Source organism: Dromiciops gliroides, chromosome 1, assembly GCF_019393635.1.
Source record: "Dromiciops gliroides isolate mDroGli1 chromosome 1, mDroGli1.pri, whole genome shotgun sequence".
Taxonomy (NCBI): Eukaryota; Metazoa; Chordata; class Mammalia; order Microbiotheria; family Microbiotheriidae; genus Dromiciops; species Dromiciops gliroides.
The window spans coordinates 742,657,367-742,684,951 of record NC_057861.1 but is presented as its reverse complement, the minus strand read 5'-3'; the positions used below and the strand labels follow the sequence as shown (position 1 = coordinate 742,684,951).

Genomic DNA, 27,585 nt, shown 5'->3' with positions numbered 1-27,585 from the left:
TTTTCCCCAATTTATCCTGTTTTGTCTGCCTAGTTGTTGGCAAGCTTATTCTCACCACAGCAGGGACCATCTTTGGCCTTTCTTTGAATCCCTAACACTTAGCACAAGACCTGGCACACAGCAGGTGCTTAATAAATGCTTATTGATTTGGCTTGATTATGATTAGGAGAATCATAAATTCTGGTTTGGAACAATTTATGACTTGTTAGCATTAAGTGCAGATCTTTGCAATTAAAAAAGCACAAACCTGGGGGCAGCTAGGTGGCACAGTGGATAAAGCACTGGCCTTGGAGTCAGGAAGACCCGAGTTCAAACCTGGCCTCAGACCCTTGACACTTAACCCCAATTGCCTCACACGAAAAAACCACAACAATAAACAACAAAAAAACACCCCAAAACAAAAAAACACAAACCCAATTGTAGATTTTTATCATTTTATTAGGAATAATTTCAAGTGGGTTATGAAGAAACTAATTCATTATTGAGTTTGATGAATTTTCCAAAATCTCTTAATGAAGATATGCTCACCAATAAACAATAAAACATCAGCTGAACTATGATACACTGGGCAAAAAGTCAGGCTGATACCAAAAGCAACATGCAACATAAAAAAGATACAATATAAAGGAAGACAATCTGCTGAGTATTAAAAGCCACCTCAGGATCAGCTCTTTACCACCAGCATAGAATGAATCATCCATCAAGTCCGAATCACGCGAAGATAAGCAGGGCTGGTTAATAGAAAGGTCCCAATGTCCCTCAGTGCAGGAAATCTGAATAGTGTTTTAGAGCATTTTTGTGGCTGGCAGCAGAAGTATTAAAAAGTCTTTTTGGCAAGGGAGAGAAATAAATACAAATGGAATGCTAGGTTTTGAAATCAGCAGACTGTCCAAGGAATGACATAAGGTATCAGTAAAGTAGCAAGGGGAAACTTTAAAACATTATTTATTGGGGCTCAAAAAAACATTCAAAACATATTCCTATAAAGGTTGTCACAATAGCTATGTCCAGGCATTTAGGCCAGGGGAAGTAAAATCAGAAGAGTACACTTTTTTTCAAGTTAAGGAGAATTTTTTTTTAATCCAAGTCTAACTGCTATCACAGCAACATTAAACTTGGTAAACAATAATTGGCAACAAAATAAGTTTCAATGCTGTAAAATCCTGCCCAAACCAGTTCCAAGATACCATTTAATAACCAAGATGCAAACTAATTTTGTTGTAACAAGCCTAGACCCAATTCTATCCAGCACGTCCTGGTCAGTCATCCGGGAGACTTAACGCTTCGAGAGCTCATTTGACAGCCAGTCAAGACCTTCGTACAGACCAGTTCCTTGTGTAGCACAGGTAGCTTGAACATACCACTGGGAAGAGACAAGGAAAAAAGCCTATTAACAGGAGAAAAAGCAAGAAGACGGATTTCCTACAAGCATTCAATTAGCATAAAATACAGAAGAAACAGACGTTTTAAATGCAGACTATGCTGAGATATGAAAGCAAGTATTTGTATGGGATAAATTTTAACTGAAGGATCCTCAGTTCCCAATGTGACACTCAGGTCTCACACACTGACATTTCTCCTCCCTTCTAACACTACCTGACTAGCTATGGGACTAAGTCCTAACCCTGGGACACAGTCTTCTCATCTGTCTTAAACAATACACCAAAGTCCCTTTGGCTCTAAAGTTGAGAAAAGGGAAATTAATGGGAAGGTAAAATACATCTTGATCACAGGAGGAAAGCACAGTATAGGGAAATTATTTCAATTACATATCTGGCTGCAATCCAAAAACACCCAGTTGCAAAATTGGCACCAGATTTACATTTCCCCCAAATGTCAAAAGACTCGCGCTATAAAAATACAAAGCTATAAGCAATGGTCCTTACGGTTCTGTTGCGAAGGGACTGCAGGCCTAGTTTATCTGTCATTTCACTGATCGCCATGGCGTTTGGCAGATCCTGCTTGTTTGCAAAGAGCAGCAGCACAGCATCTCGCAATTCATCTTCCTGAAGCTGGAAAGAAAGGGGTGTTAACGACATGATGACTTGGAATAAAATCCAATTTCCATCATTAAGGTGAGGAGACCTTTCCTCCCTCTGTTCCAATCTCACAGAACCCCGTTTCCTTCAAAGCTCAGATCTGAGGCCCCCTCCAACAAGCTTAGCCTGATCTCCTCACATTCATATTAACTTACCTCTGATGTGAGTGGTTCCCCCTAAATAAACTATTAACTTCATAAGGGCAGGGATCATTGGGTTTTTCATATGTACCCCTAGTGCCTAGCCAATGAAGAGGTGGGACTGCATGCTCTCTGAACAAATGGTGCATATCCGGCATCTGTACAGCCTGGAAGGCAGTCAGAGCAAGCTTCTGAAGCATTTATCGAATCATTCAAAGCAACAGAGCAAAGCAACCATGCCTCACTGGCCAGCAAGATGAAGGCAGGGCAGGGGTCTAATGCCTAACAAATGTGTGCTAGTCGCTATCTCCTTTACTTCTGCCTCTTCCACTTCTGTTTGCCAAGCAAGATGGGAGTCAAGACAAAGGCTGGTGGAAAATCAACCACACTACAAAAGCAGGCACTCGGGCTGCACGGATCCTTGCCAGGAACAGAGTTCCTATAATGAAATTTACAAATGATGAGCAGGACTTCTCAAATGCAAATGGGCAAAGAAAAGGTGCCATCTTTCTCCTCAGATGTGACTGGCAGGACTGGCTGAAAACAGGGACAATTCATGTCTACCCAGAGAAACGAGTCTCCAAAACAACAGGGTCCTCTTTGCTAAGTTGTGTCATTATGGCAAAAGACTTTGGACATAAATGGAGTAATCTGGGGCAAGTACCAAGGGAGCTGGGCATGGCAGCGGGCACTCAGGTGACCTCTTGAAGCTCAGTTCCTAAGATAAGGGGTCTGGTACTAGATCTTTTAATTTAATTATCTTCTTACCATTTTCTGCAGCTCTTCGGCACCTTCTTGAATTCTCTCACGATCATTGCTATCTACCACAAAAATAAGACCCTGGAAGGAAAAAACAATTCTGATGAGCTAATCGTTGAGTAAATATGCCGAGAAAGCCACATTATTTCTGTCAGGACTTTAAAGTGAATCATTCCAAAACTTTTACTAAAATGCTGCAAAGTCATAAAACTGACTATTTTAATTTTACCCTCATCCTTTTCCTTCCTTCTAACTTTTCATGGAAATGGCCACAAGGATTCAAAAAGCAGGACAAAACCAAAGCACCTAAATAGGCCTGTTTTAATGATTTAATCAATAGTTGGTTCACACAAATATATAAAATTATAATTAAAAACACAGGTCAAAGAAGAAATGTTAGAAAACGGGATTTCTTTAAAACAAAGCTAAATATCTTCATGCTGAGAGGTGACCAGGGCAAGCAGCTCAGAAGTTCTCTGACCCATCCAATGTCAGAGCTCCTCACAAACATGGACCAGAAGCCAGGGCTCCTGTGCCAGTCATATGTCCTCTCTACCAAAAGAGCAGGACAAGTCTGGAGAGAAGGAAAGTTCTAGGATAATCTGAGAGACAAGAACGAAGCTGGGACATCTCATTAAAAACATGAAACTCAAGTCTTTGGAGGGGATCTCTCTTCCACATTCCCCTCAAGATGCCTATTTAGAAACAGACTTGAATTTGCTGGCATTCCTTGGTTCAAGACCTTGGTGGCCACCACTAACTATGACAGTCACGTTAACGTGGATACCAAATGCCCAGGAGTACTGATGGTTGGTACCACCATCCTGGTCAGGCCACCCATCACTCCTGTGAGTCATGGCGACTGGGACCACAAGCCTGGCAAACCCACCAGCACAGTGCCCTACAAAGTCAGCCTTCAAGTCTCTGATGCCTAATGGAAGGGTATCCACATTGTCTCAGTCCCTGTGTCTGAGAAGCTAATGAATGCAGGGATGGATGCCTGCAAAATTTCTGGAAGGGGCTAAACTTAAATCTGCAATGACTTCACTAATGCCACATGTGATGTCATCTACCAAACTTACCTGAGCCCTGAACAATGGGAAAGGGACCGTGTGTCACAAAGTCTAACTCACCATCTTTAAAGACCAATAACAAGGTGTTTATTCAGAGAATCCAAGCAGTGGCTTCTCCGTCAGTGTTTATGTACAAGCATAAAACGTAAATTGTGCCTGAAATAAAAATTAACTGAAACCCTGACATCTGAGCAGAGACTGGAAATGTAAGAGCCTCGACATATACCTATCTAGCATTTGGAAAAAAGAAATAGAAGCCCCAAATAATAACTTTCCAACTAGAATATGTTGGGGGGAAATGAACCATAGTCTGGTCTTATACTAATGAGCACGAGGAATCTGGAAAATAAAATTAATGCACAACTGGTATCTTGAATTTATAACTTCATATGGTATGCAAAGGGGAATAACAGCCCCTCTCTAAAATGCTACCTTTTGACCCTGGACAGCTAACAAGTGGAGAGCTCTAGTCACCAAATAATCAAAGGAATATTCAAATACAAGTTAGATAAACCGAAAGTGTACTTAGGATAACAGAAAGGGTCTAACCACAGTTTCTAAAAAGCAACATAGTGGCAGTGCAGAAAAACAGTAAGGAAACCTCAAAGATATCCTAATGCTCAGAATCTTTCTTGCTACTTGACTTTTTTGATTGCCAAATAATTCCTCTCCTGCTACCACTCCTCCCCCTCTGTGCCAACGTGCTCAGCCCTCCAGCTCTGCTGGCCTCTGAATTCCCCATTCTAATCCTCCTTTCACATTCCTTCCATCTACTTGCCCTCAAGAAAAGAAGCCCCCCCCCCAATCCCTGGACTCCCTCTAGAACTAGGCACAACTTTTCATGGCTCCCCAATATACCAGGACCCAAGAAATCAGCACATTCTTGCTATTCACTACTTCCACTCCTCAAACCCACAAACCTATTTTTAAAGGAAGCATTTTAGAATTCCATGTAAGGGGTACACAATTGGACTTGATAACCAAATTTACAAAACTTGGTAGATGTTTTACATTTTCATAAATTACATTTTCCCAAGAGAGTAAGTTCCTAGAGTGCAGTGACAGCTTCATTCTTGCCTCTGTCTCCCACACCTAGCACGGGGTCCCACCCTTCATATAGGTGCTGAATAATAAACGTTTTGGGAATCTAGTTCTAACTTTAAGATGGTTGATGTATTCCCTGTACAGCTGTTCAAGTCCATTAGTTGCATGTATTATTCCTGAAGCAACAGTAAATTATATTTTTTTCTGAGAGCAAACAGATTTCAAATGCCAGCAGAAGAGGCATGCCAAGATGTCCACTCATGCCTAGTAACGTGGTGCAGAGGAAGGAGGAGAGAAGTAAGATTATGCTCACACGCTGGCTATACTGTGGTGTCCCCTCCAGCCTGCTATTCCAGACCCTCCATACAGGAACTCACTCAGTAAGCTCTGCCCTTTGATACTCCCACCCACATACACAAGCCCACAGGTCATTATTTCCTTTGCTTTCTCAGAATTCATTACTAGGAGCACGGCAGCCTTGCCACCACCCTGCCCTGTGTTGCAGCCTGCTATACACACTTTGCTCTGCAGACTCCCAGCTTCGCTCCACTTCAGGTTCCAGATCTCACCGGCAGTCACAGAAGTCGGAGTTCCAGATTGTCTCTAAATCTAGGACCCCCTAATTAGAGCTCCCCAGTCTGTCCATCTCTGCCTCACTGTGACCTGTCACCGTCGGCCTCCATGCGATCCCAATCCATCAGCTCCTGCCCCGGCCTGCCTTTCTCTTTCTGCCGTCTTGGCCCCAGTTTATATGTCAACAAGAGTTTCAAAAGGCTGGGCTGAGTTGGCGCTGCAACAGTCTATGTGTGGCAGCACCTTGTAAGCCTTCCTGTTCCATCTCATGGACAAGCCGAGTCAGAAGGAATCGCCTCTCCTTCCCACTAAATGAGGCACACAGACAGCTTTCTTCCCAACAACCTTTCAGGGTATTTAATGTAAGTACCTTCATTTTCCAAAGGGTGAAATGTGGGCAGAGTTCAGGGTTAGAGTCAAAGGCGAATTCAGAGTAGGGGTCACAAAGGTAATGACTGCCAGAGCCAGGTCTCAACCTCAGATCATTAGCTCAGTAAACACTGAATAACTGCCTGCTGTGTTCCAAAGACCATGATGCTGTCTTTCCACCTACAATGTTATTTTATTGGCCCTTTCCTAGCTTAGAAACCATGTTGTTCAAAATGTAATCCAGAGAGAAATTTAAACCCTTCTAGGAAGCAATAATAAGGAAGCTTTTTACTGAAGCAGTCTACACACAAAGCAGTCTCTCTCAACATTCCAGATGTTAAGGATACCCTGGTGGCTAAAAGAAAAGTACTTCTCCATCTGAAGCAGCTGGGGTGGGCCCTTATGTGGGGAACAGACATAAAAAGCAGAGCCCAGGGATGAAAGAACATGGAGAGATGTGGATCTGCACCATTGAGAGGAATGTCACAGGCACCATACAGATGACTGACAAACATCTAAGTATCCTTGGGGACAGGGAAATTCTCTGCCTGAAGACTAGAAATTAGCTCCTTTCACTAAATTTTGCTTCACAACACAGACACAAGACAACTTCTTTGGCCACAAACGGGGAAAGAACATTGGACCCCTTGCAGGTCAGAAATCTTTTAAGGGCCAAAGGTAAACTAAGGGCTTGTCTAACAGAGATGAGTTATGATTGACTTTCTTAATGATTCCTTTTTTTTTTTAAATGAGGCAATTGGGATTAAGTGACTTGCCCAGGGTCACACAGCTAGTGTCAAGTGTCTGAGGCCGAATTTGAACTCAGGTCCTCCTGACTCCAGGGCCGGTGTTCTATCCACTGCACCACCTAGCTGCCCCTCTTAATGATTCCTAAAGACAGCTATGAAACGCTACAGTGATTTTTTGTTTTGGGGTGTTTTTTTTTTTTCAAGGCAATGAGGGTTAAGTGACTTGCCCAGGGTCACACAGCTAGTAAGTGTCAAGTGTTTGAGGCCAGATATGAACTCAGGTCCTCCTGAATCCAGGACTGGTGCTTTTTCCACTGCACCACCAAGATGCCCCATGATTTTTGACAGCAAGCTGGACCAAAGCTATGGACAAGCCTGGTCTAATTCCATAGTGAGGGTCAGAAGCAAATTAAAACAAGTGTTTTAATTAGATCTGCATATGAGAACAAGATTAGACTTGGCTATGACTGATAGTAACTGGTGAGAAAAATATGAAGTGGAAAGTACCCTAGAGGTCTTCTTTAAAAGCCTGATCCGTTTGTATCATTAAGTCTAGTATTGGGCAATTAATAGCAAGCAAGTTATTATTATGATTAATATTAACAATGCTAATTAGTAGTGATGATTTAAGTTATGCTATTTCAAAAAATGCTTTTTTAATTTAGAAAAGAAAAGCATCCTCTTTTCAGAAGACTCAGACAGTACAAACCACTTGACCAGGGGGAGCACCTGAGTGCTAGTGACAGATTCTTCCCCCAACCATCGAGGCCTGAATAAACAGAATTAAACCAGAAAATGTAAGCAAAGTGCCAGTCATCTTACCTTTTCTCCAGCTATAAAGATTTACCTTCCACCTCAATTTCTTTGGTCCAGACCTGTGACTTCATCTCTAGTAAGGAGCTCACAAATAAGAAAGCTTCCTGAGTCACAAAGGCAGGTCAGCACCTTGGGAGAGCAGCCTGGGTACTCTGGGAGGGTCAGAAGGTCCTGGCCGTGGGACACTCAGCCAGGATCCACTAGAAGAGGTGGTTGAAGCCACATTTTCCTGACTTTCTGTCCATCACTGCTCTCCAGCCTCAACTCCGCTTTAATACACTGAGTTCAATATGGTTCGATGCCCATACCTGTTCCAAACACCTTAACTTCTGTCCTCTTGTTCTCAGCTACTTACAACTCGGTCATCCCCTAGTACTCACACAGGATCACAGCTTTAAAGGTGGAAGGGCTCTGAGGACTCATCTAGTCAAATTCCCTCATTTTACAGATGAATAAACTGAGGCCCAGAGAAGTTATGTGATTTTTCCAGACATCAAACAGGAAGTGATATGGAATATGAATGCAGGATTTCATGGAAAAAACAGATCTGCACAAATGGTTCTTTGTGCACTGTAAGCTCTCAATAAACATTGTTTTAGTCTGATAACATTTGTAAAACATACATACTCAAAAGATAAAAGGCCTGTGCTAAAGTTGCACCTGGATTTTAGAAGGCACAATAATACAAAAAATAATCATTACCCCTATTTTACAGATGAAAAAACTGAGGCTGGACAACATCAAGTGACTCGCTCAGGATCATGCAGCTAGTGCATGCCTAAGGCAAGATTCCAACCCAGCTTTCCATCCACTCTGCCAGCTCACAGCCACACAATGAGGACCTGACCCCTGACCCCCCACCCCTTCTGCTCCTGGGACATCAGGCTGAGAAGCCTCCCTGTGTCACTTCCTAGGCACATGCACCACTTCCAAACTGGTGCCCTTCCCCCAGTTCTGATGACAGACAGGGTGTCTCACCCCAAGACTAGCCTCAAGCTGATTAACTGCACACTAGCCCAAGAAGGGCAGAGAGCTGCATCAGGGAAGAGGCGCACACATAGCAAGGAAATACTGACCACTTTACAGACACAAGTAGTGGTAAAAAAACCACATTAACCACATTAGGTTTCTAAGCAGGGCAGAAACTATATTCCCAAAATAATCAACAAAAGTTAATAAATGTACTATAATTTTTTTTTGGGGGGGGGGGCCAGGGCAGTGAGGGTTAAGTGACTTGCCCAGGGTCACACAGCTAGTGTCAAGTGTCTGCAGCTGGATTTGAACTCAGGCCCTCCTGAATCCAAGGCCAGTGTTTTATCCACTGTGCCACCTAGCTGCCCCCCCCTTTAAAGAAAACTATCTGATGAAATTAAAAGGCTTCAAAAGTTGATATTCAGTACATGAAAATAAAATTGAACTTTAATTACCTATACTCTGTTACTTTCTCAACTAAGGCTGAAAGTCAGTAAAGTAAGGATAGTAACATGTGGTGGGTAAGCTACTTCACCATCTGGGACCCAAAAAACCTTGTGATCACTTGATAAAGTCTACTTCTCCAGGCCAAATTTAGTCCACATAAGTAAAAGGCGGAGCCCACCCAGGGCCATGAAAGTAATGATAAGCGGAATGCTAACTCATGTCTGGAAAACAGTTTATAATACACATGTATAAATATATTTACTATATGTTGGTAAAATGTAAGAAAATCAGCATCCTACCTGTGTGTTTTGGAAGTAATGCCTCCAAAGAGGTCTAATTTTATCTTGACCACCAACATCCCATACTGTGAAACAAATATTTTTATATTCTACTGTTTCCACATTAAAACCTAAGAAAAAAAGGAATAGTTAGGTAAATTGATCAATAGAATCTATCATTGCAATAATCTATTATTCTTTTAAGTTCTAATGAATATTTAGCAAACTTTCAAAAGTAAAAACAACAGCATTTACTTAGCTATAAGTTGCATTACTACAAATTTCAAAAGTTCTATTGCCACTTTACAAATGAGAATGAACTATTATTTTCCTTACCAATAGTTGGAATGGTGGTGACTATCTCTCCTAACTTCAGCTTGTACAAAATAGTTGTCTTTCCAGCAGCATCCAAACCAACTAGGGAAATGAAAATAGATTTTATTTTAGATCCTAATCCAGAGCGTGAACTACAAAATTATTTTACAAACAACCTTACAGAACGTGAAGATTAATTTTTCTTTAAAAAGTAAAACAGAAACATTTCTGGGAATAAATGTAAAAATGAAAAATATCTTTTTACACTTATAACCACCATATCGAACAAACATGGTCACGTTTTTTTGTTTGTTTGTTTGTTTTAGTGAGGCAATTGGGGTTAAGTGACTTGCCCAGGGTCACACAGCTAGTAAGTGTTAAGTGTCTGAGGCCGGATTTGAACTCAGGTACTCCTGACTCCAGGGCCGGTGCTCTATCTACTGCGCCACCTAGCCGCCTCATAGTCACGTTTTTTGCAGTGCAAATGACTGACAAAACATTCTACTTCCACTACCTCATTTAATTAATAGTGAACACTTAAGAAATGCTATTTCAATCACATGTATGACTGACTACTCTTTACTTTTCAAATGAGAAAACAGGCCAGAAGGTCTGGCAAGACTGTTCCAAGCCACCCAGCCATTTGCAACAAAGCCTTAAAAGATATGGGGGCCCTTGGTCTTCTGAGCATATTGGGCGGCTTCCCAGCACAGGGGGGCAACTGAAGGAGAGCAGTAGGGAGGGATAGCTTTCTTGCTGGTGGCAAACCCCACAACAAACAAATAAATAAATGGGTGGGTGAATGAATAAATGAATGGATGAATAAGTGAATAAAAGGCAGCTCTTGATCAGCTCTTGATCTCAGTGGTCACTGCACTGTGATTACAGAAAGCACCTAGACAAGAATCATCAAACCCCACCTTCTCTACCAAATACACACACTATTATTTTTTCCGGAGCTTCTGGGGCTTCACCCTGCCACAGAATCTGCTAAAACTTGCAGCAGTAAAGAAAAAAAAAAAAACAAACAGTAAACTATTTAAAAGAACAGAAGAAAATGCCTATGTAAATAGAAATTATATTACATATGTATTACATTATGTTATGTTATATTATATTATATTGTGTTATGTTATATTAATAGAAATCTCAGGAGACCTAAAAACTTTTAAAACATCAATTCCTGGAGCATTCATTTAATGAGTAATCAATAGCACTGTTAAGGGTTAAAATTCTAGCTAAACTGTCTAAAATATCTAATGAGTGGTCGCCAATCAATTACAAGCTTTAGCAAGAGTTAGACTTTTAAGCATTTATTAAGGAGAATAAGAATTTGGTAAAGAGAGAGAGAAAGGCCTAGATTCCTATCTATTAAAGGGAGAGCACATTTCTAGCTCCCTTCTCTGCCAGTGTCCTCAGGAAAGAGCCCCAGACCGAGCGCCAGTCTCTTCCTTCCTCCTCCCACTAGCCCGCGTCACTTCCTGACTCCTGGTCTTGCCCTCAAAGACCTTCCCTTCATGGGCAGAACTCTTCTACAGTAAGTATCCAGCAGGTGGCGTTATTCCAATCGTTACAGTACACAATGATCATAACTTTGAGATAGTATCAAATTTCCCCACTTGGTTTTTGTTGTATCACTGAAGATTCAAACAAACCGAAATGACTATTTTTCCACTGAAGCCCAATCTGGCAAAAGGAGTCAGAGCTTACAAGCCAAAAACTAATTCTAATTAGTGTACTATTACTCACTTGCCATGTCACCTCAAGAATTGAAAAATTTTCAGTTTTCTTTCAAAAAAGTACTCAATTAGTAGTACATCTGGACTCACTGGGGGATGGGGTGAGGGGCAGAAAGGAGAGAGAAGGGCCTGTGATTTCATCATCATAAGGAAATCCTAGCACTGAAAACACACATACACACACACACACACACTCACTCACTCACTCTCATATCAGCAATTTATAATCTTAGAGTTAGTTGGACCCCAGGGATTAAGCGCCTTGCCCAGGCTTCACAGAGCCACCATGTATCAGAGCAAAACACTCTTAAACCCAACTCTTCCTGACACCAAAGTGGGGTCTCTAGTCATTTTAGTCCTGCCTCTCATGGACTGATTACTAAACGTAATATCAGACAACTGATTCCTTCTGCAAAGACATTTTGTTTTCCTGTCCCTTTCCTATTTGTCACGCATCATGGCTTTTATACTTTTAAAGAACCGATACCACTCTTTCCACCATCACTGTAGCCAATTTTTGTCCTGTGGAGGAATCTACTATCTTCTTCAAGTATGCCAAACAAATTTAGACATTTTAAAGCATGAAATAGTATTTTTTTAAAACTTGCAAAGCACTACCAAAATAGCTCAATTCCCTTGAGCCTCTTCACCAGGGCCACAGGGAGCTCCAATTTCTGACACAACTAAACTCTATCCCTTAAATGTCTGGCATCCCCAGTGGCAGTGGGAGGGAACAAGGAACATCTGCCATACCGACAGGAAGCTTAGTCCATGGTGAATAAAGTCCAAAGTGACTTAATTCCAGGGCAGGTGCTCTAGCCACTGTGCCACCTAGCTGCCCCAATAATTACTTTTCAAAAATTGTAAAATAAGTTTAGTTACTGCCTTAGAATACTGTGATTTCCAGATAGACCCTACTCTCAAAGACACCTCCCTTGGGAACAAAGAAAGATATTTAAGCTAAACTAAGCAACCCGCTGGATAACTAAGTATTTGACAACATTTGCAAATCTTCATGAAGTAATAGTAGTTGTTGTCCCCACTCTACCAAAAAGTAGTTTTCTCCTTCCTGCTGGGGCCAAGACTGAACACTGCAAATACTTAGACACAGGATTCCTTTTGGCAACGTTTGGTTTACATTACTTTAGTCACTGTGTACAGTGTACACAGTATGTGTATGTACAAGGTTGCTTACTCTGCATCAGTTCCTACAAGTTTTCCCATTTTCCTGACTCTCCCATATATATTCTTTTTTTTTTTTTTTTTAGGCAATGGGGGTTAAGTGACTTGCCCACAGTCACACAGCTAGTAAGTGTCAAGTGTCTGAGGCCGGATTTGAACTCAGGTACTCCTGACTCCAGGGCCGGTGCTCTATCCACTGCGCCATCTAGCTGCCCCCTCCCATATACATTCTGATATATTTTCACACCAGTTGGTTCAGTTACCTTATTTTGCTTCTATTTTTTTTCTACTGAAAAAGTGTTACCTACCAAAATATGTTCTGACTAATGTGGTATAAACAGGGCCCAGGCCTGTCTCCCCTCCACCCCAAGCCTCAAGGACCACAGCTCTAAGTCAAAAGGTGTCCCATCCCCCCAGGCTTCATAGCTTTTCTCACACATCTTTGTAAACAAATCATACTATAAAGTAATTTTGCTTCAGAACCATACAAACACTCAGAGTAATAAGTATTTGTAGAAGCAGTGCTATCATATAAAGTTGGTGGTTTAAGAATTAGTTATCGGATAGAGCACCGGCCCTGGATTCAGGAGTACTTGAGTTCAAATCCGGCCTCAGACACTTAACACTTACTAGCTGTGTGACCCTGGGCAAGTCACTTAACCCCAATTGCCTTACTAAAAAGAAAAAAAAAAAAGAAAGAAAGAATTAGTTATCTATTCAATACCAGAATATGCATTTAAAAAATAAAAACTGGGGCAGCTAGGTGGCTCAGTGGATAGAGCACCGGCCCTGGAGTCAGGAGTACCTGAGTTCAAATCAGGCCTCAGACACAACACACACTTACTAGCTGTGTGACCCTGGGCACAATTGCCTCATTTAAAAAAAATAAAATAAAAACCAAAGATGCAAATTTTAGTCTTTTATAAAATCAATACATAATAACAAGACTAAATGCCAATTAAAAGGTACCATCATGAAATTGTTTCAGTGATCTATAGCTTCTCCTAAGGTGTGCTTACTAATATATAGCATATTCTCTCTATACACACACACACACACACACACACCCCTACCTACCTTAATTTTATTAATTAAAACACCAAGTAAGTAGTCTAATTCATTTGTGCTAACCATTTAAAGTATGAAATTTCCTTAATGTTGCCACAGTCTGCAACAGAACTCAATAAAAGGAAACTACAGGTAATTATTAATTATTCAGAACAAGGGAAAGCTTTTTAGTTTTAAATATATAATTCACAATGTTTGATAAAAAGATCCATTGTAAAATTACTATTTTCTATTTCAGCCATAGTTGAATATATGAAAATAACACATAAGTAGAATTTCTACAGAAACTGCAAAAAACTCAGTGCTGTGATAGACTGAAGATATTTAGCAACTTTCTATTTGACATCTTGAACCTGGCTAGACTTTTAGTAAAGGTGCTAATCATCGGCAAAATGATCAAAAGGTCCTTTCTTCTCAGCTTGCTACATTTTCATCAGCAAAACTGACTTACCCAAAGCATTTTGTAATACTTCACACCCCAGTACTTGCTGTAAGTGCTACACTCTGAATGTAGAATACGACAGACCTGGCCAGCTGAATCTGCTTGTGTCCAAACAGATCAGAAATAGCTGCTGATAGACAAGCACCCAGGGGGAAGGTGGCACCCTTACAGAGCCAGATGCTCTTTATCTACATGACTACACTAAGCTAAAGATAGTGTTTTGACTCTTAACAACTTAAACCTATGAAACTTGGCAAGTTCAAACATCTACTTTAAATCTGCAGAATTCCAGGAACACCCCCAAGTCAAAGTCAATGTTGATTTCTCAGACAAAGTGTTATGGGGACCAATATTTGGGTGAATGTTGAGTAGAGTGATTTCTTTTTTTCTTAATGCCCTGACAGAAACTGGGGTGGGGGTGGGGGGACACTTTTGCCAGTACATGTAACTTCCACCGAAATTAAGTCAGGCTAGACGAGACATCTGCATCATCAGCAAAAACCTAAACCTTCTTTCGTTTCTAAAACTGTAAAAACTCTGGCTCTCTCAATGCGAAGAGAACAAAACCTTCTGATTTCTCCACATGAGTTTGTTATGAACCAACCCCGCCCCCCCCAAAAAAAATAGGGGAGTGGCCTGGGCTGTGCTTGTTCCTGCCACTAACTTGCTATGAGATTCTTGGATAAATTATTTCCTTCCACTGGGTCTCAGCTGCACCAGGCAGAACATCCCAGAATTGGATTAGATGATCTTTTTGTTTTTTTTTTTTTTTTGGTTTTTTGCAGGGCAATGAGGGTTAAGTGACTTGCCCAGGGTCACACAGCTAGTAAGTGTCAAGTGTCTGAGGCCGGATTTGAACTCAGGTACTCCTGAATCCAGGGCCGGTGCTTTACCACTGCACCATCTAGCTGCCCCCGGATTAAATGATCTTGAAGAAGGCCCTCACTGAATCCTGCCCCCAAAGACAAGCAACTTCATGTTCTTCGACATTTCCTGCCAGTAGAGGGTGTTCCCTTGCATCCACAACACTCAGAGCCCCTCTGTAACTCAATAGGTTGCCTCCATTCAATAGGATGCTCCCTACCAGCAGGGACTGTTCTATCTCCAGCACAGAAAATATGTGGGCATATATAAGGCATATGGGATTAATAAATGTTTGTTGATTGATGAAATGCCACACTAAGAGAGAAAATGTGTGAAAGACTCCATCTGAAGAAAAAACTTAGTATCACACATTTGAAAGACTCATCACTGGAGACCATTAGATGTATTCAGTACCACAGGATCAGGGAACATAATAAACAAGGCCAGGAAGTAGAAGATACAGATAAGGAAATCAATTTTGCCTCAATTTTAGGAGGTCTCCCACTCTATTCAAACAAAGAACGGATGATCATTTGTCTGGAAAATTATTTTTTTTTTATTTTTTTTTTTGGCAGGGCAATGGTGGGGTAAGTGACTTGCCCAGGATCACACAGCTAGTAAGTGTCAAGTGTCTGAGGCCGGATTTGAACTCAGGTACTCCTGAATCCAGGGCTGGTGCTTTACCACTGCACCATCTAGCTGCCCCCGGATTAAATGATCTTGAAGAAGGCCCTCACTGAATCCTGCCCCCAAAGACAAGCAACTTCATGTTCTTCGACATTTCCTGCCAGTAGAGGGTGTTCCCTTGCATCCACAACACTCAGAGCCCCTCTGTAACTCAATAGGTTGCCTCCATTCAATAGGATGCTCCCTACCAGCAGGGACTGTTCTATCTCCAGCACAGAAAATATGTGGGCATATATAAGGCATATGGGATTAATAAATGTTTGTTGATTGATGAAATGCCACACTAAGAGAGAAAATGTGTGAAAGACTCCATCTGAAGAAAAAACTTAGTATCACACATTTGAAAGACTCATCACTGGAGACCATTAGATGTATTCAGTACCACAGGATCAGGGAACATAATAAACAAGGCCAGGAAGTAGAAGATACAGATAAGGAAATCCATTTTGCCTCAATTTTAGGAGGTCTCCCACTCTATTCAAACAAAGAACGGATGATCATTTGTCTGGAAAATTATTTTTTTTTTATTTTTTTTTTGGCAGGGCAATGGTGGGGTAAGTGACTTGCCCAGGATCACACAGCTAGTAAGTGTCAAGTGTCTGAGGCCAGATTTGAACTCAGGAACTCCTGAATCCAGGGCCAGTGCTTTATCTACTGCACCACTTAGCTGCCCTGGAGGAAGTTACTTCCCCTATCAGTTTCACAATCTGTAAAATGAAGGAGTTGGGCTGGATAACCACTAAGGTACCTCCCAGTTCTAAAAGCATGATTCTATGATCTCAGTGGCTCCTTCCACAAATTCTTGTGTCCAAATCCAGCTTTAGACACTTACTTTAGCAAGGGACTTCACCATGACCTACCTCCCAGGGTTGTAACAAGATATCTGTAAAGCATTTTGCAAACCTTAAAGAATTATATAAATGCTAGCTATTATTAGTACTAGTGATTTTTTTTTTGCAGGCAATGGGGGTTAAGTGACTTGCCCAGGGTCACACAGCTAGTAAGTGTCAAGTGTCTGAGGTCGCATTTGAACTCAGGTCCTCCTGACTCCAGGGCTGGTGCTCTATCCACTGCGCCACCTAGCTGCCCCAGTGTTATTTTGATAAAAGAATCACTAAATTGGACATCTTGTTACGTGTGTAGATACATTCTGGCAATCAAATCTGAGACAGTATTACAAAAATTACCTCTCAATGTCCAACTCATTTTCCATCAGAAATTCAAGTTGAGTAAATTACCTTCCAGACAAATCCATGTATATATGTATAAATATGAACAATTTTCCCCTTATAATAACTTCATTTTGCTACAGTAGTTTAGTTGGTATGAAATACTTTAAAGTATATGTGATCGATTTCTTATATATAGTCTGGTAGCTAAGTTATCATAAGACCATATCCCTAAGCACCTTTTGAAAAAGAGAATCCTGAAAAAAGCCATTGGCTCATGAGGTATGAGGGTCACCTATAAATGAACAGGTAGAACCACTGGCAAAGCACATCGTGGTTACAATGAACAAAATCATTTCCTTTTAATTGTAAGGTTTCAGGACAGTAAGAGGTTTTATCAAGTTCTCTCATCCTAACTCCACTGTAAATTTGAAGCCCAGAGAGAAAAACTCAATCTTTAAACCCTGTCAGTCTAGCTCATGCGTGCGATCGCTCTCTCTCTCTCTCTCTCTCTCTCTCTCTCTCTCTCTCCCTCTCTCTCCCTCCCTCCCCCCCCACACCCCTCTTCTAATAGTGTAATATCTTAGAATTTAAAAGTATTTGTCTTCTATATCAAGGTACATGAAAACGGTTTTAAATCAAGGGAACCTAATAATCAGCAGAAATACAAATGGAAGAGCAGAAAATCAAGATGAAGAAACTTCAGTTTAAATTAAATTTAGGGGTCAGCTAGGTGGCACGGTAGATAAAGCACTGACCCTGGATTCAGGAGGACCTGAGTTCAAATCCAGCCTCAAACACTTGACACTAGCTGTGTGACCCTGGGCAAGTCACTTAACCCTCACTGCCCCACAAATAATTAATTATTGTTGTTGTTGTTATTTAGTTAAATTTAGAAGCAAAAGCTTTCCTTTGATCTAAGAAAGAGATAAGTGGCAATGTAAGTAGTTGGCATTTCTATAACCCTCAACACCTTTTACACACTTTCTCACATGATGGATATAACTACAACTTTCTTCAATATCCTGCCCCCTACCTTCAAACCAGGGTTGTCACAGTCTCCAGAACAGAGTCCCTTAGCAGAGCCTAGGCAAATAATAATGAAGACAGTGTGGACCGAGGAAAACCTCAATTCATTTCCAATGGGTTAGGAAGGAAAAGGACAGATCCATATTATTTTTGCCACAAGAATCCAATCAAGTGTCATTTACTATCTTTAACGTAAAGGTCAGAAATTAAATTACAGTTCAAAGTCCTTCCAGACTCCTAATCTCTCTCCAGGCTTCCAGATTTCAGCCACTTAAAGTTGTGCTGTTTCACAGTAGCAAAAACTGAAAACCAAGGGTTCATTCATCCACTGGGGAATGAGCAAACAAATCGTGGTACATTAATGTAATGAATTTACTGCACTATGAGAAAAGACAAACATAAAGAGAAACATGAGAAGAGTCATACAAATTGGAAAGCAGAAGCAGAAAAACAGCATATGCCCTTATTACAATAATGTAAATGAAGGGGTTTGGGTTGGCCCAGTGATTTCATTGGTATAAGAAAAGTCCCAATGAATAAACTCCTCCTCTATCATCAGAGCAGGTCAGACCTTCTCCAGTAACACTCAGAGAGCTACCCAGGGCACTGAGTTGAGTAACCTGAACCCAGCTAGGTCTTTCTGACTTCAAGGAAAGCTCTTTTTATTCCCAAAGCCTTCTGCATCTCATATAAATGAAAGCAACACTAAAATGTATTAGAATTGAGAGTTTACATATACACACATTTGGGGTCCAGAGAATCAATGAGTACAGAGATGGTGAATTCCAGTTACTAAAACCGTTTTTCCTCAGTTATAAGAAAAAAGCTAGGAAAGGAGCTATTATTACTGGGAAATGATCAATGGCTTAAATGATCAATTTTTTAAAAATATGCTGGGTTGAAAGTGGAATACAATAGACAAAACATGCAAAGACTGAGACCGCTTCATAAAGAAACCTGAAAAATAAAGATTAACTTTGAAAAAAGAAACCACTTGATTTCTAGCCTATCTTGAGCATTAAATAACAGCTATTGTGTTCATGAAGCCTGGAGAAATAAGTTTTTGAACAAGAGAGGAAAAGAACTCAAGGTTAAGTCAAATTTATGTGGACCTACTTTTTTACTATGATACACTTTTTAAAAGTTTCTTTTCAAAATTCTGCTGTCACCACAGTAATCATCACACCAGAACCATTTTTTCTAGTTGTAAGATCAAAAATTTAGCAAACTGCAACACTAGTGGTTAATTTCAATCCTTTTTATACTCTTACATCAGGAGGGACCCGTGTTAATAAGAAGGAAATGAACTCTACCCCGAGAAAAGAGTTGCTTTACATCTTACTCAAGAGACAGCCCCCTAGCCTTTATCTGAGCAAAGAAACGCTTGGAAAAACCCCTGTAAATTCAGGAAAGCAACTTCTTTTAAAACAAGACTACTCACCCTAGAGGGTTTCACAAATGAGTCAACAAGCATTTATCAAGCACCTACTATGTGTCAGGCCCCGTGCTAAGCGTTAGGGACACAAAGAAAAGAAAGGAAGACGATCCCCGTTCTCAAGGGGCTCACAGTTTTAATGGGAGAATCTACACGTAAACAACTTTGTATAAAGATCAGGTGATAAGGTCCCTAGTACTGAATGAAGCCAGAGAACCTGGGTGCAAATCCCACCTTCCCACTTACTGTGTGACCTTGGGGAAGTCACTGAACTTCCCTGGGTATCAGTTTCTACATCTATAAAATGAGAGGGAGAGGGCTCCAATGCCCTCTTAAGTCCCTTCCGACACTAGATGCGATGGAAAAAAGTCGCTCAGTTGGGGCGAGAAGCTGAGACACCCCATTCCTACCCCCCCAACACAACTCGAGATCCCCTCCTTGCCTTCCTCGGGTAGGTCTCTGCTGACCCAACCCCGCGAGCGCAAAGGACCGGGGTTCCCCGCACAGCCCTAGACCGCCAACACTCCGAGGGGGGCGGAAGCCAGGCCGGCCCTCCATTCCCCACCCCCCACCCCTGCCTGCGGGTCAGCCTCGGGACCTCGTGCCCAGGGTGGGGTCGACGGCCCTCCCGGGCCGGGGCCTCACCCATCAGGATGCGCATCTGCTTCTTGCCGAAGAGGCGGGAGAAGAGCGACGAGATGGTGAGGCCCATGGCGGCGGTGACGGGAACAGAGGCGACGGTGACGGGGACGGACGGGGGCGGCGGGCCCCGCGGCCTGCGTGGCTGTGCTCGCGGCTTCCGTGCGGAGGGGCGGCCCCGACACCGGCTCGGGCTCGGTTCGGGTTCAGACGGCAGGAGCGGTGGGTACCGGCAGCGGCTCGGCGGGCATTTATTGTGGGAATGGGGCGCTTGCGCTCGACGGCTCGCGCTCGGGCTCTGCCACGTCACGCGGCGGCGATCACGGCGGTGGCGGCTCCAACGCGGACAGAATCGCGTCAGCGCTGCCAACCCCCCTCCCTTTCTCCGCCCCCTTTTCCTGCCGGCCCGACGCCACTGCGCCGGCGCCGAATAGGAAGGGGTGGGGGCCGAGGAGGGAGGGGAGGAAGTGACGACACGAAATCCGTCCCGCCCCCCCGCGCTACGCAGCGCCGAGGCCAATGGGGTGCGCGGGCGGCCCCGTACCGTTTCCCCCCCCCCCCTCCACGTCCCCCATTTCCATCAGCTGTGAGCTGATTCCGCATCTTCCGCTCCGTGGCATCATGGGAATGAAAGTCTTTTCTCGCCGCCCCGCCTTTCAAGGGCGCGGCCACTTATTGTGGGTAGTAGAGCCTACTCAGCGTCGCTCCGGTACCGCCCCCGCTCGTCACGTGACGAGTCGAGCGGGCCAAGGAGGCGTGGTCCCGACGACCGGAAGTGGATGAGGGTCAAGGTTCGCCCGAAGACCGGGGCAAATTTCGCGTGCTCTTCCGGCGGGCGACGCCCAGGCCACGCAGCCCTGGGCGCTGAGCCGGTCTGACCCGGAGATTGCAGGAAAGCGAGCGCTGGGCGGAGAGGAGGGAGGGAGCGGCCTGGAGCTAGTGCGGGAAGGGGCCAGCTCAAGGGCCATTTCTCTCTCCCCGCCCCCTATGAAACTGAGGCCCACTGGGTGGGGTCAGGTGACAGGATCCCAGGGCTGGAGCGGGAAGGGGGACTCAGAGACCACGTAATGCAGCCCATGGAGACTGTTAGGGCCCTGAGACGGTCCGGAGTCACAAGTTTGAGACCAGGGCCTCTGCCACCCGTCCAGCATTGGGAAAGTGGCCTTCGGGCCCTTTGGGGCTGGGCTCCCACCAAGGGTCCTCGAGGAAACACCCGCTTCCTCCTAGGCTGACAGTGGGGGAGGGGGAACTGGGACGGAACCGGACTCGGTGATAAGCATCAGCACCAAGAACAGTGTCGCCGTCTACGTGGCTGGGCCTGCCTGCTGAGGGTGACGTCCCGGTGCACTGGGTCAGAGGGGATGGGTTCGGAGCCCGGGTGCCCCGCGTAAGTCCCGTTGGCCTCCCTGGGACTCGGGTGTATAGCTTGTAAAAGGAGGGAGTTGGATTAAACAACCGCTTGAGATCCCTTCTTCTAGCTCTGTATCTATGAACCTTTTGTTTCAATCTTTATAGTATTTTTTTTTCGGAGAGTTTTCAGCCTTCCCTTCCCTCCCCCTTCCCCAAGACGGCATCCAGTCTGGTAGAGGTTGTATATGTACAATCGCATTAAATATATTTCCACATTAGTCGTGTTGTGAAAGAAGAATCAACAAAAGGGGAAAACCTCGATAAAGAAAAAAAAAGTAGAAACAGCATGGTTCCAAGTGCATTCATATTCCACAGTTGTATTTCCTGGATGTGAGTTCTTTGAAACCGTCTTGGATCATTGCATTGCTGAGAAGAGCCAAATCTATTGAAGTTGATCACAATGTTGCTATTATTGTATACAGTCTTTTCCTGGTTCTGCTCACTTCGCTCAGTATCAGTCCACTTAAATCCTTCCAGGTTTTTCTGCAATCTGACTGCTCATCGTTTCTTACAGCACAAAAGTATTCCATTACATTCATATACCACGACTTGTTCAGCCATTCCCCAATTGATGGGCATTCCCTCAATTTCCAATTCTTTGCCATCACAAAGAGTTGCTATAAATATTTTTGTACGTGTGGGTCCTTTTCCCTCTTCTATGATCTCTTTGGGATACAGACCTAGTGGTGGTATTACTGGGTTAAAGCCCTTTGGGCTTAGTTAATTGCTCACCAGAATGGTTGGATCAGTTCACAACTCCACCAGCAATGCACTGGTGTTCCAATGTTTCTGCATCTGCTATGAACCTTTCTTGCTCTTCCACGCTGAGGTTTTGCTTTTCCTTCTTTCAGTACCACACTTTGAAAGGGTGATATGCAGCAGTTCAGGGATTCTTGAACAGACCTCAACATTTTGCTGTGGTTGCTGCAACAACACAATATTCCTGAAAACTCCAGGTTCCTCTTTCAGACAGCAAAGGCAACACAATCCTGAAAGCAGTTATCTCATTTCCCTCTTATAGACACTGAACTGGGGATGGCCACCAGCCTACACAGGACTTTATTTTAAAGGGTTATATGTGTGTGTCCCTTTTTATCACTATATCACAGGATAAATATAATGGGAAAATGCTTTTTTTATACTCAGTAAACAATAAGTACAATGAGATTCTATATTCTCTCTCCCTCTTTCAATCAAATGTTTAATGATAAAAGTGCTGTCTAGTGTGGAAAACTGAATGAACGATGGAAGCATTACCTCCTAATGTCCTGTCAAGGGAGCCTTTCAAGAAGGATGTGTAGATTATTCTGACTTTACATATTTGGGAAAGTAAGTTAGTTCTCTCAGTTGCCCTAGTTTGTTTCCATTTAAAATTTAAAAAAAAAAAAAAGCCTTAGGTATAGACTAGCTAGATGACACAAGAGATAAAGTGATAGGCCTGGAGTCAGGAAGACCCAAGTTCAAATCCAACCTTACTAGCTATGTTATCCCTTGGTGTCTTCCTTTCCTTTAGAAACCTTGAAAATCAATCCTTTGGTGACCTCAAAATTCTAACCTGGACCTCCCCAATATATATATTTGGGTCTGGTTCATCTGCTTTTCCCATCCACATTTTCTTCAATGACTTTCACTTCTTCAAGAAGCACATTCAACACTGTGATGTTAGAATCTCAAGCTAAGTAGCACCACTGTCCTTGATGATAAAAAGGTTTTGGGGGCAGCTAGATGGCGCAGTGGATAAAGCACTGGCCCTGGATTCAGGAGTATCTGAGTTCAAATCCGGCCTCAGACACTTGACACTTACTAGCTGTGTGACTTTGGGCAAGTCACTTAACCCCCATTGCCCCACAAAATTAAAAAACAACAACAACAAAAAAAAAGGTTTTGACACATTCTTTTTCCAGCTTTTCTGCTAGTTGTCCTCATTTCCAGTTCCAGTTTTATGCCCTCAGGATGACTTTGCTTCACCACACTTATTCCTTATTCCTGAAGGTGCAGGTTAAGTGTATACATCGTTTAGAGTCAGAGCAGGTTCAAACCCACCCACCCCCCAACATTTCCTGACTCTGTGACCCTGGAAAAACCCTTAACTTCTCTAGACTGAGTCTCCTCTGGACTTGGGTCAGGAAGATCTGAGTTTGAATCTTGCCTCAGATGACAGCTATATGACTATGGACAAATCACTTACCACTCAGCCTGTTTCCTTATTTGTCAACTAAGGATGATGCTAGCATTTTCCTCAGGGAGTTGTGAGGAGATCATACATGTAAAGCAGTTTGTAAGTTGTACAGTGTTATAAATGCTAGCAACGGTGGTGGTGGTGATGATGTCAAAAGTCCCTTGCTGATCTAAAACTATGATCCCAGCACTTCATCTCAGTAAAATACTTGTGAGAATGATCTACACACACATGGTGGACATCCTTATTGAATATATGATGAAGGATCATACAGGCCTTCACAAGTGATTTTGTACTAAGGACACATTCAGTCACACAAGAGAGGGGTAAAAGCAGCTAAGATCCTGCTTTCGACTCAGAGCAAAACACTGCGATAAAGGATCTGTCCAAAAGAAGTCTCTTATACTTATGTTAAGATCATGCAAGATTTCTTAATGAATCTCTAGTTATCAGTATTGAGAAGCATAGACATTCAAGAAATGTATACTTACAAAGGTGTCTTTCACAGACCCTGGAGACAGAACTACACAAAGTGGAGTCCTTTATAGATAGTCAGTGAATAAACATTTATTAAGTCCCTATTACTGTGTCAGGTGCTATGCTAAGTGCTAGGGATACAAAAAGAGGCAAAAGACTACATGCCCGCAAGTAGACTGCAATCTAATGGGAGAAACAACATGAAAATAAATATGTGGAAACAAGCTATATACAGGACAAATAGGAAATGAGAGAGAAGGCATTGGAATTAGGAAAGACTGCCTGTAGAAGATGGAATTTTAGCTGGAACTTGAAGGAAAACAGAAGCCAGGAGGTGCACAATGAGGAAGGAGAGTGTTCCAGGCATGGGGGACAACAGCCAGAGAGAATCCCTGGAGCTAAGACATGAAGCATTCTGTTCGTGGAACAGCCAAGAAGCCAGTGTCACTGGATCAGAGAGTACATGGCAAGGAGTAAGGCCTAAGAGGACTGGAAAGGGAGGAGAGGACTCAGTTATGAAGGACTTTGAATACCAAGCAGAGGATTTAGTATTTGATCCTGGAGGCAATAGGGAGCCACTGGAGTTTATTGAGTAGGTAGGGAGAGCTGCATCTGACTAATTCACCAAGCCCCTGAATGTTGGAGGACTTCCTCTACCAGATCCATGGTCAATCAGAAGTTCAGCCTAACAGTCATGTAAGTAAACCAGTTATATGAGAAATGCCTGCTGTTCATATCATAACATGTAAATTCTTAGATTTACATTGGACCAAGCCATTAGCCTATATACGTCTTCCAGGACAAACAGCACATGGCACAAACTGGGGCGAGATGTAAACAGGAGAAAGAGAACAAGGATATTGTATGGTACTTTAAGTGATCCCAATGTCTCCAGACACTAAAACCCATCTTTTTTTTTTTTTTAAACACTGATATTCTTCTGGAAATTTGCATGGTTGCAGATGATAGAAGAATCCAAATAATCTGAGGGGCAATGGAGGGATGCATAGCGGACACAAAACAGCTACAACATATTACCAACAACGACTTATGTGCAAATAGTGTTGTTAGGCCTTTCATCCAGGAAACACAGGACTGGAAAATGAGAGGGGCCCGGCATGCATCTAGAGTGAGGAACAACAAACGGCCAGCACAGGTGCCCTACTGGGACCCACAAAATTGAAGAAGAGGTCTTTCTCAAAGACCTCTATTTGGTTGCATAGATTCTTTATGGAAGATTTCTGGAAGGAGGTGAACAAGAGTGGCATAGAATCAGGTGGTGGAGGGCTATCAGGTGGTGGAGGGCTGCTGTCTGCACTGCCAAAGAGTGTGCCCTACATCAATGAAATAGTAAATCCAATCCAAAAGAGAAAGCATTTCTCAAGCACTTAGGTACAAGGCATTATGCTAGGCAAGCGGTCTGTTAACCTTTTTTTTTTTTTTGGTGGTGCAATGAGGGTTAAGTGACTTGCCCAGGGTCACATAGCTAGAAAGTGTCAAGTGTCTGAGGCTGGATTTGAACTCAGGTCCTCCTGAATCCAGGGCCAGTTCTTTATCCACTACACCACCTAGCTGCCCCAGTCTGTTAACTTTTGACATATGGTTGAAAACAAACTTATTTGGCTTTATTAAATTTCACAAATTACTTGCCAAAATACATAGGGACTTAAGAGGCCAGATATTTGGCAAATATCATGTAATAAAATTCCTAAAAACCAAAAAGGATGGTTAACATGTAACCTGAAGTCATTACTGGCAAAGCAACCTATATACAAAGGTTGGAGGGGCAGGAAAACTTGGTCAGAAAAAAAGTAAAAATGCGATTGCAAAGGAGTCATAATTTTATGTGCACATTATATCCATGAACAGAAAAAGGAAGGAGCCGTTAAACCTTTTTTCATGAAGTCCAGAGTCCATACAGACTTTCCTGTCATGAACAAAGAACAGAGGGGGAATGTTTGGTTAGCAAGGCCTGATATTAAGGAAGCATCATAAAGCCTTTTCTGGAAGCTCTATGCGAACTGTAAAAAGGTCTGCCTATTAGAAACAAACTTGCCCCAGGCTTTTGACACTAAAACTCGAGTTAAGAGCTGACTACAGTGAGCAAAGCCCATGTCTGGAAGCTTTGGAGTACTAAGTAAAATAGAATACATAAACCAGAATAAAGAAAACCAGATGGGCAGCTAGGTGGCGCAGTGGATAGAGCACTGGCCCTGGAGTCAGGAGTACCTGAATTCAAATCCGGCCTCTGACACTTGACACTACTAGCTGTGTGACCCTGGGCAAGTCACTTAATCCTAATTGCCCTGCCCAAAACAAAAAACAAAAAACAACCTTGCACTACTTAAACCCCCAGTACATGCTGTGAGCAACACAGTGCTCTTACTTACAAAGGGAAAAAAAGGCCAAGAAATCATGTAAACAGTCAAATTGTTATAGCTACACTAATTACTTGGGCACTGGACATTTAATTTCATTGGGATAAGGAACTCCTGATGAAATACTTCCCTCTACCAATGCGGATTGTCTCCTACTCAGAAACTTTGAGTTCTACTTGTCAAGGGCACAGAACTCAGGCTGTTCCTGAAGTAACAGCTTGTGGGTTTCAGAAGCAGGATTTGAATGCAGCTCTTCCTAGCCTTTTCATTGACTCCTTGGTGCCTCTAATTATTATATGGCTTAAAGTATAAACATTCCCATCTTCCCCAAAATAGCCATGTGTTCACTTCAGCCCCTGCCATACCACTGGCACCAAATAGAGACTACCCTATGCTGTTCTGAATCAGAATCCCAACTTGATCATTTCACCACCAGATAAATGGACTCTGCATTAAGCTGCTTTATCTCTGACTTTATGGAAGGGACAGTGGGGCCCAGTGGGAGAACTGGATTTGAAGTCAGGGCCCCTAAGTTCCATGCCAGGGTCACTACTTACTACCTGCTACAGTTCTCAACCTCATTTGAGTCATGTACCTCTTGGGAAGTGTGGTAAAGCCGAGGGACTCCCCTTCACAGAATGCATTTAAAATCAATTAGATTGAAATAGTCATCAACATTTTAGAAAAACCAACTTCATAGACCCCAGTTAGGAAGCCCTGGCACTAAATTGCCTGAGGTCCCTTCCAGCTCTGGGTGTATGAACCTGCCCCAACGAAAGGAGAAAAGGAACATGGATGGCTGACTGCTGGCGCTGCCTCGAAAATTGAAAATGAGTCTTTTTGATGAGTGGCAGCCACAATGGCCCTTTGGAGAGTGGACAAACATCAAACAGTTCAAAATTAGCTCTAACAAAACAGAAGGTCCCCCAAACACTACAAGCTCTGCCTCTGAACTTCAGTCATCAGAGAAACGACACTGAAGACCAAGCTTTTGTCACTCACATAGAACTCACTTAAAAGCTGTTTATCAAACCACTATGAAATTTGGAATGAGTTTGAAGTGTCGATTCTCTCCTTCATACCAGCTTCTTTCATATATCTCAAGGAATCAAATAATTGAAAGAAGTTGTAGGAAGAAATTCTAGAATCGGTACTGTATAAACAACAGATGCTTGATGCTATTTGCACAGGATGATACTATATGTCAATGAACCTATTATCTCATCAATGTTTACCTCTCTGGCATCGGTTTTACTTACTCCACTAATTTTTGTAGCCAAGTCCAGTGAGTCATTTATTCAACAAATCCTGGG

General features: G+C 42.6%; 1 protein-coding gene across 1 annotated transcript; it reads right to left on the bottom strand.

Moving 5' to 3' along the window:
- Window positions 1-420: 420 nt before the first annotated feature.
- ARF4 (ADP ribosylation factor 4) lies at window positions 421-20,207 on the bottom strand. Its single transcript, XM_043974861.1, has 6 exons — window positions 19,835-20,207; window positions 9,596-9,676; window positions 9,281-9,390; window positions 2,948-3,019; window positions 1,887-2,012; window positions 421-1,363 (listed from the first exon to the last, which is right to left on the bottom strand). Exons 1-6 carry the CDS (start codon window positions 19,899-19,901, stop codon window positions 1,277-1,279), a joined length of 543 nt encoding a protein of 180 aa, XP_043830796.1. The 5' UTR covers window positions 19,902-20,207; the 3' UTR covers window positions 421-1,276.
- Window positions 20,208-27,585: the final 7,378 nt, after the last annotated feature.

Coding starts and splice junctions, on each gene's coding strand:
- ARF4 (XM_043974861.1), bottom strand. CDS start 19,901: ATGGGCCTCACCATCTCGTCGCTCTTCTCCCGCCTCTTCGGCAAGAAG. Junction 9,391..9,595: donor CACCACCATTCCAACTATTG/GTAAGGAAAATA, acceptor TTTTTTTCTTAG/GTTTTAATGTGGAAACAGTA. Junction 1,364..1,886: donor AGTCCCTTCGCAACAGAACC/GTAAGGACCATT, acceptor GTCTCTTCCCAG/TGGTATGTTCAAGCTACCTG.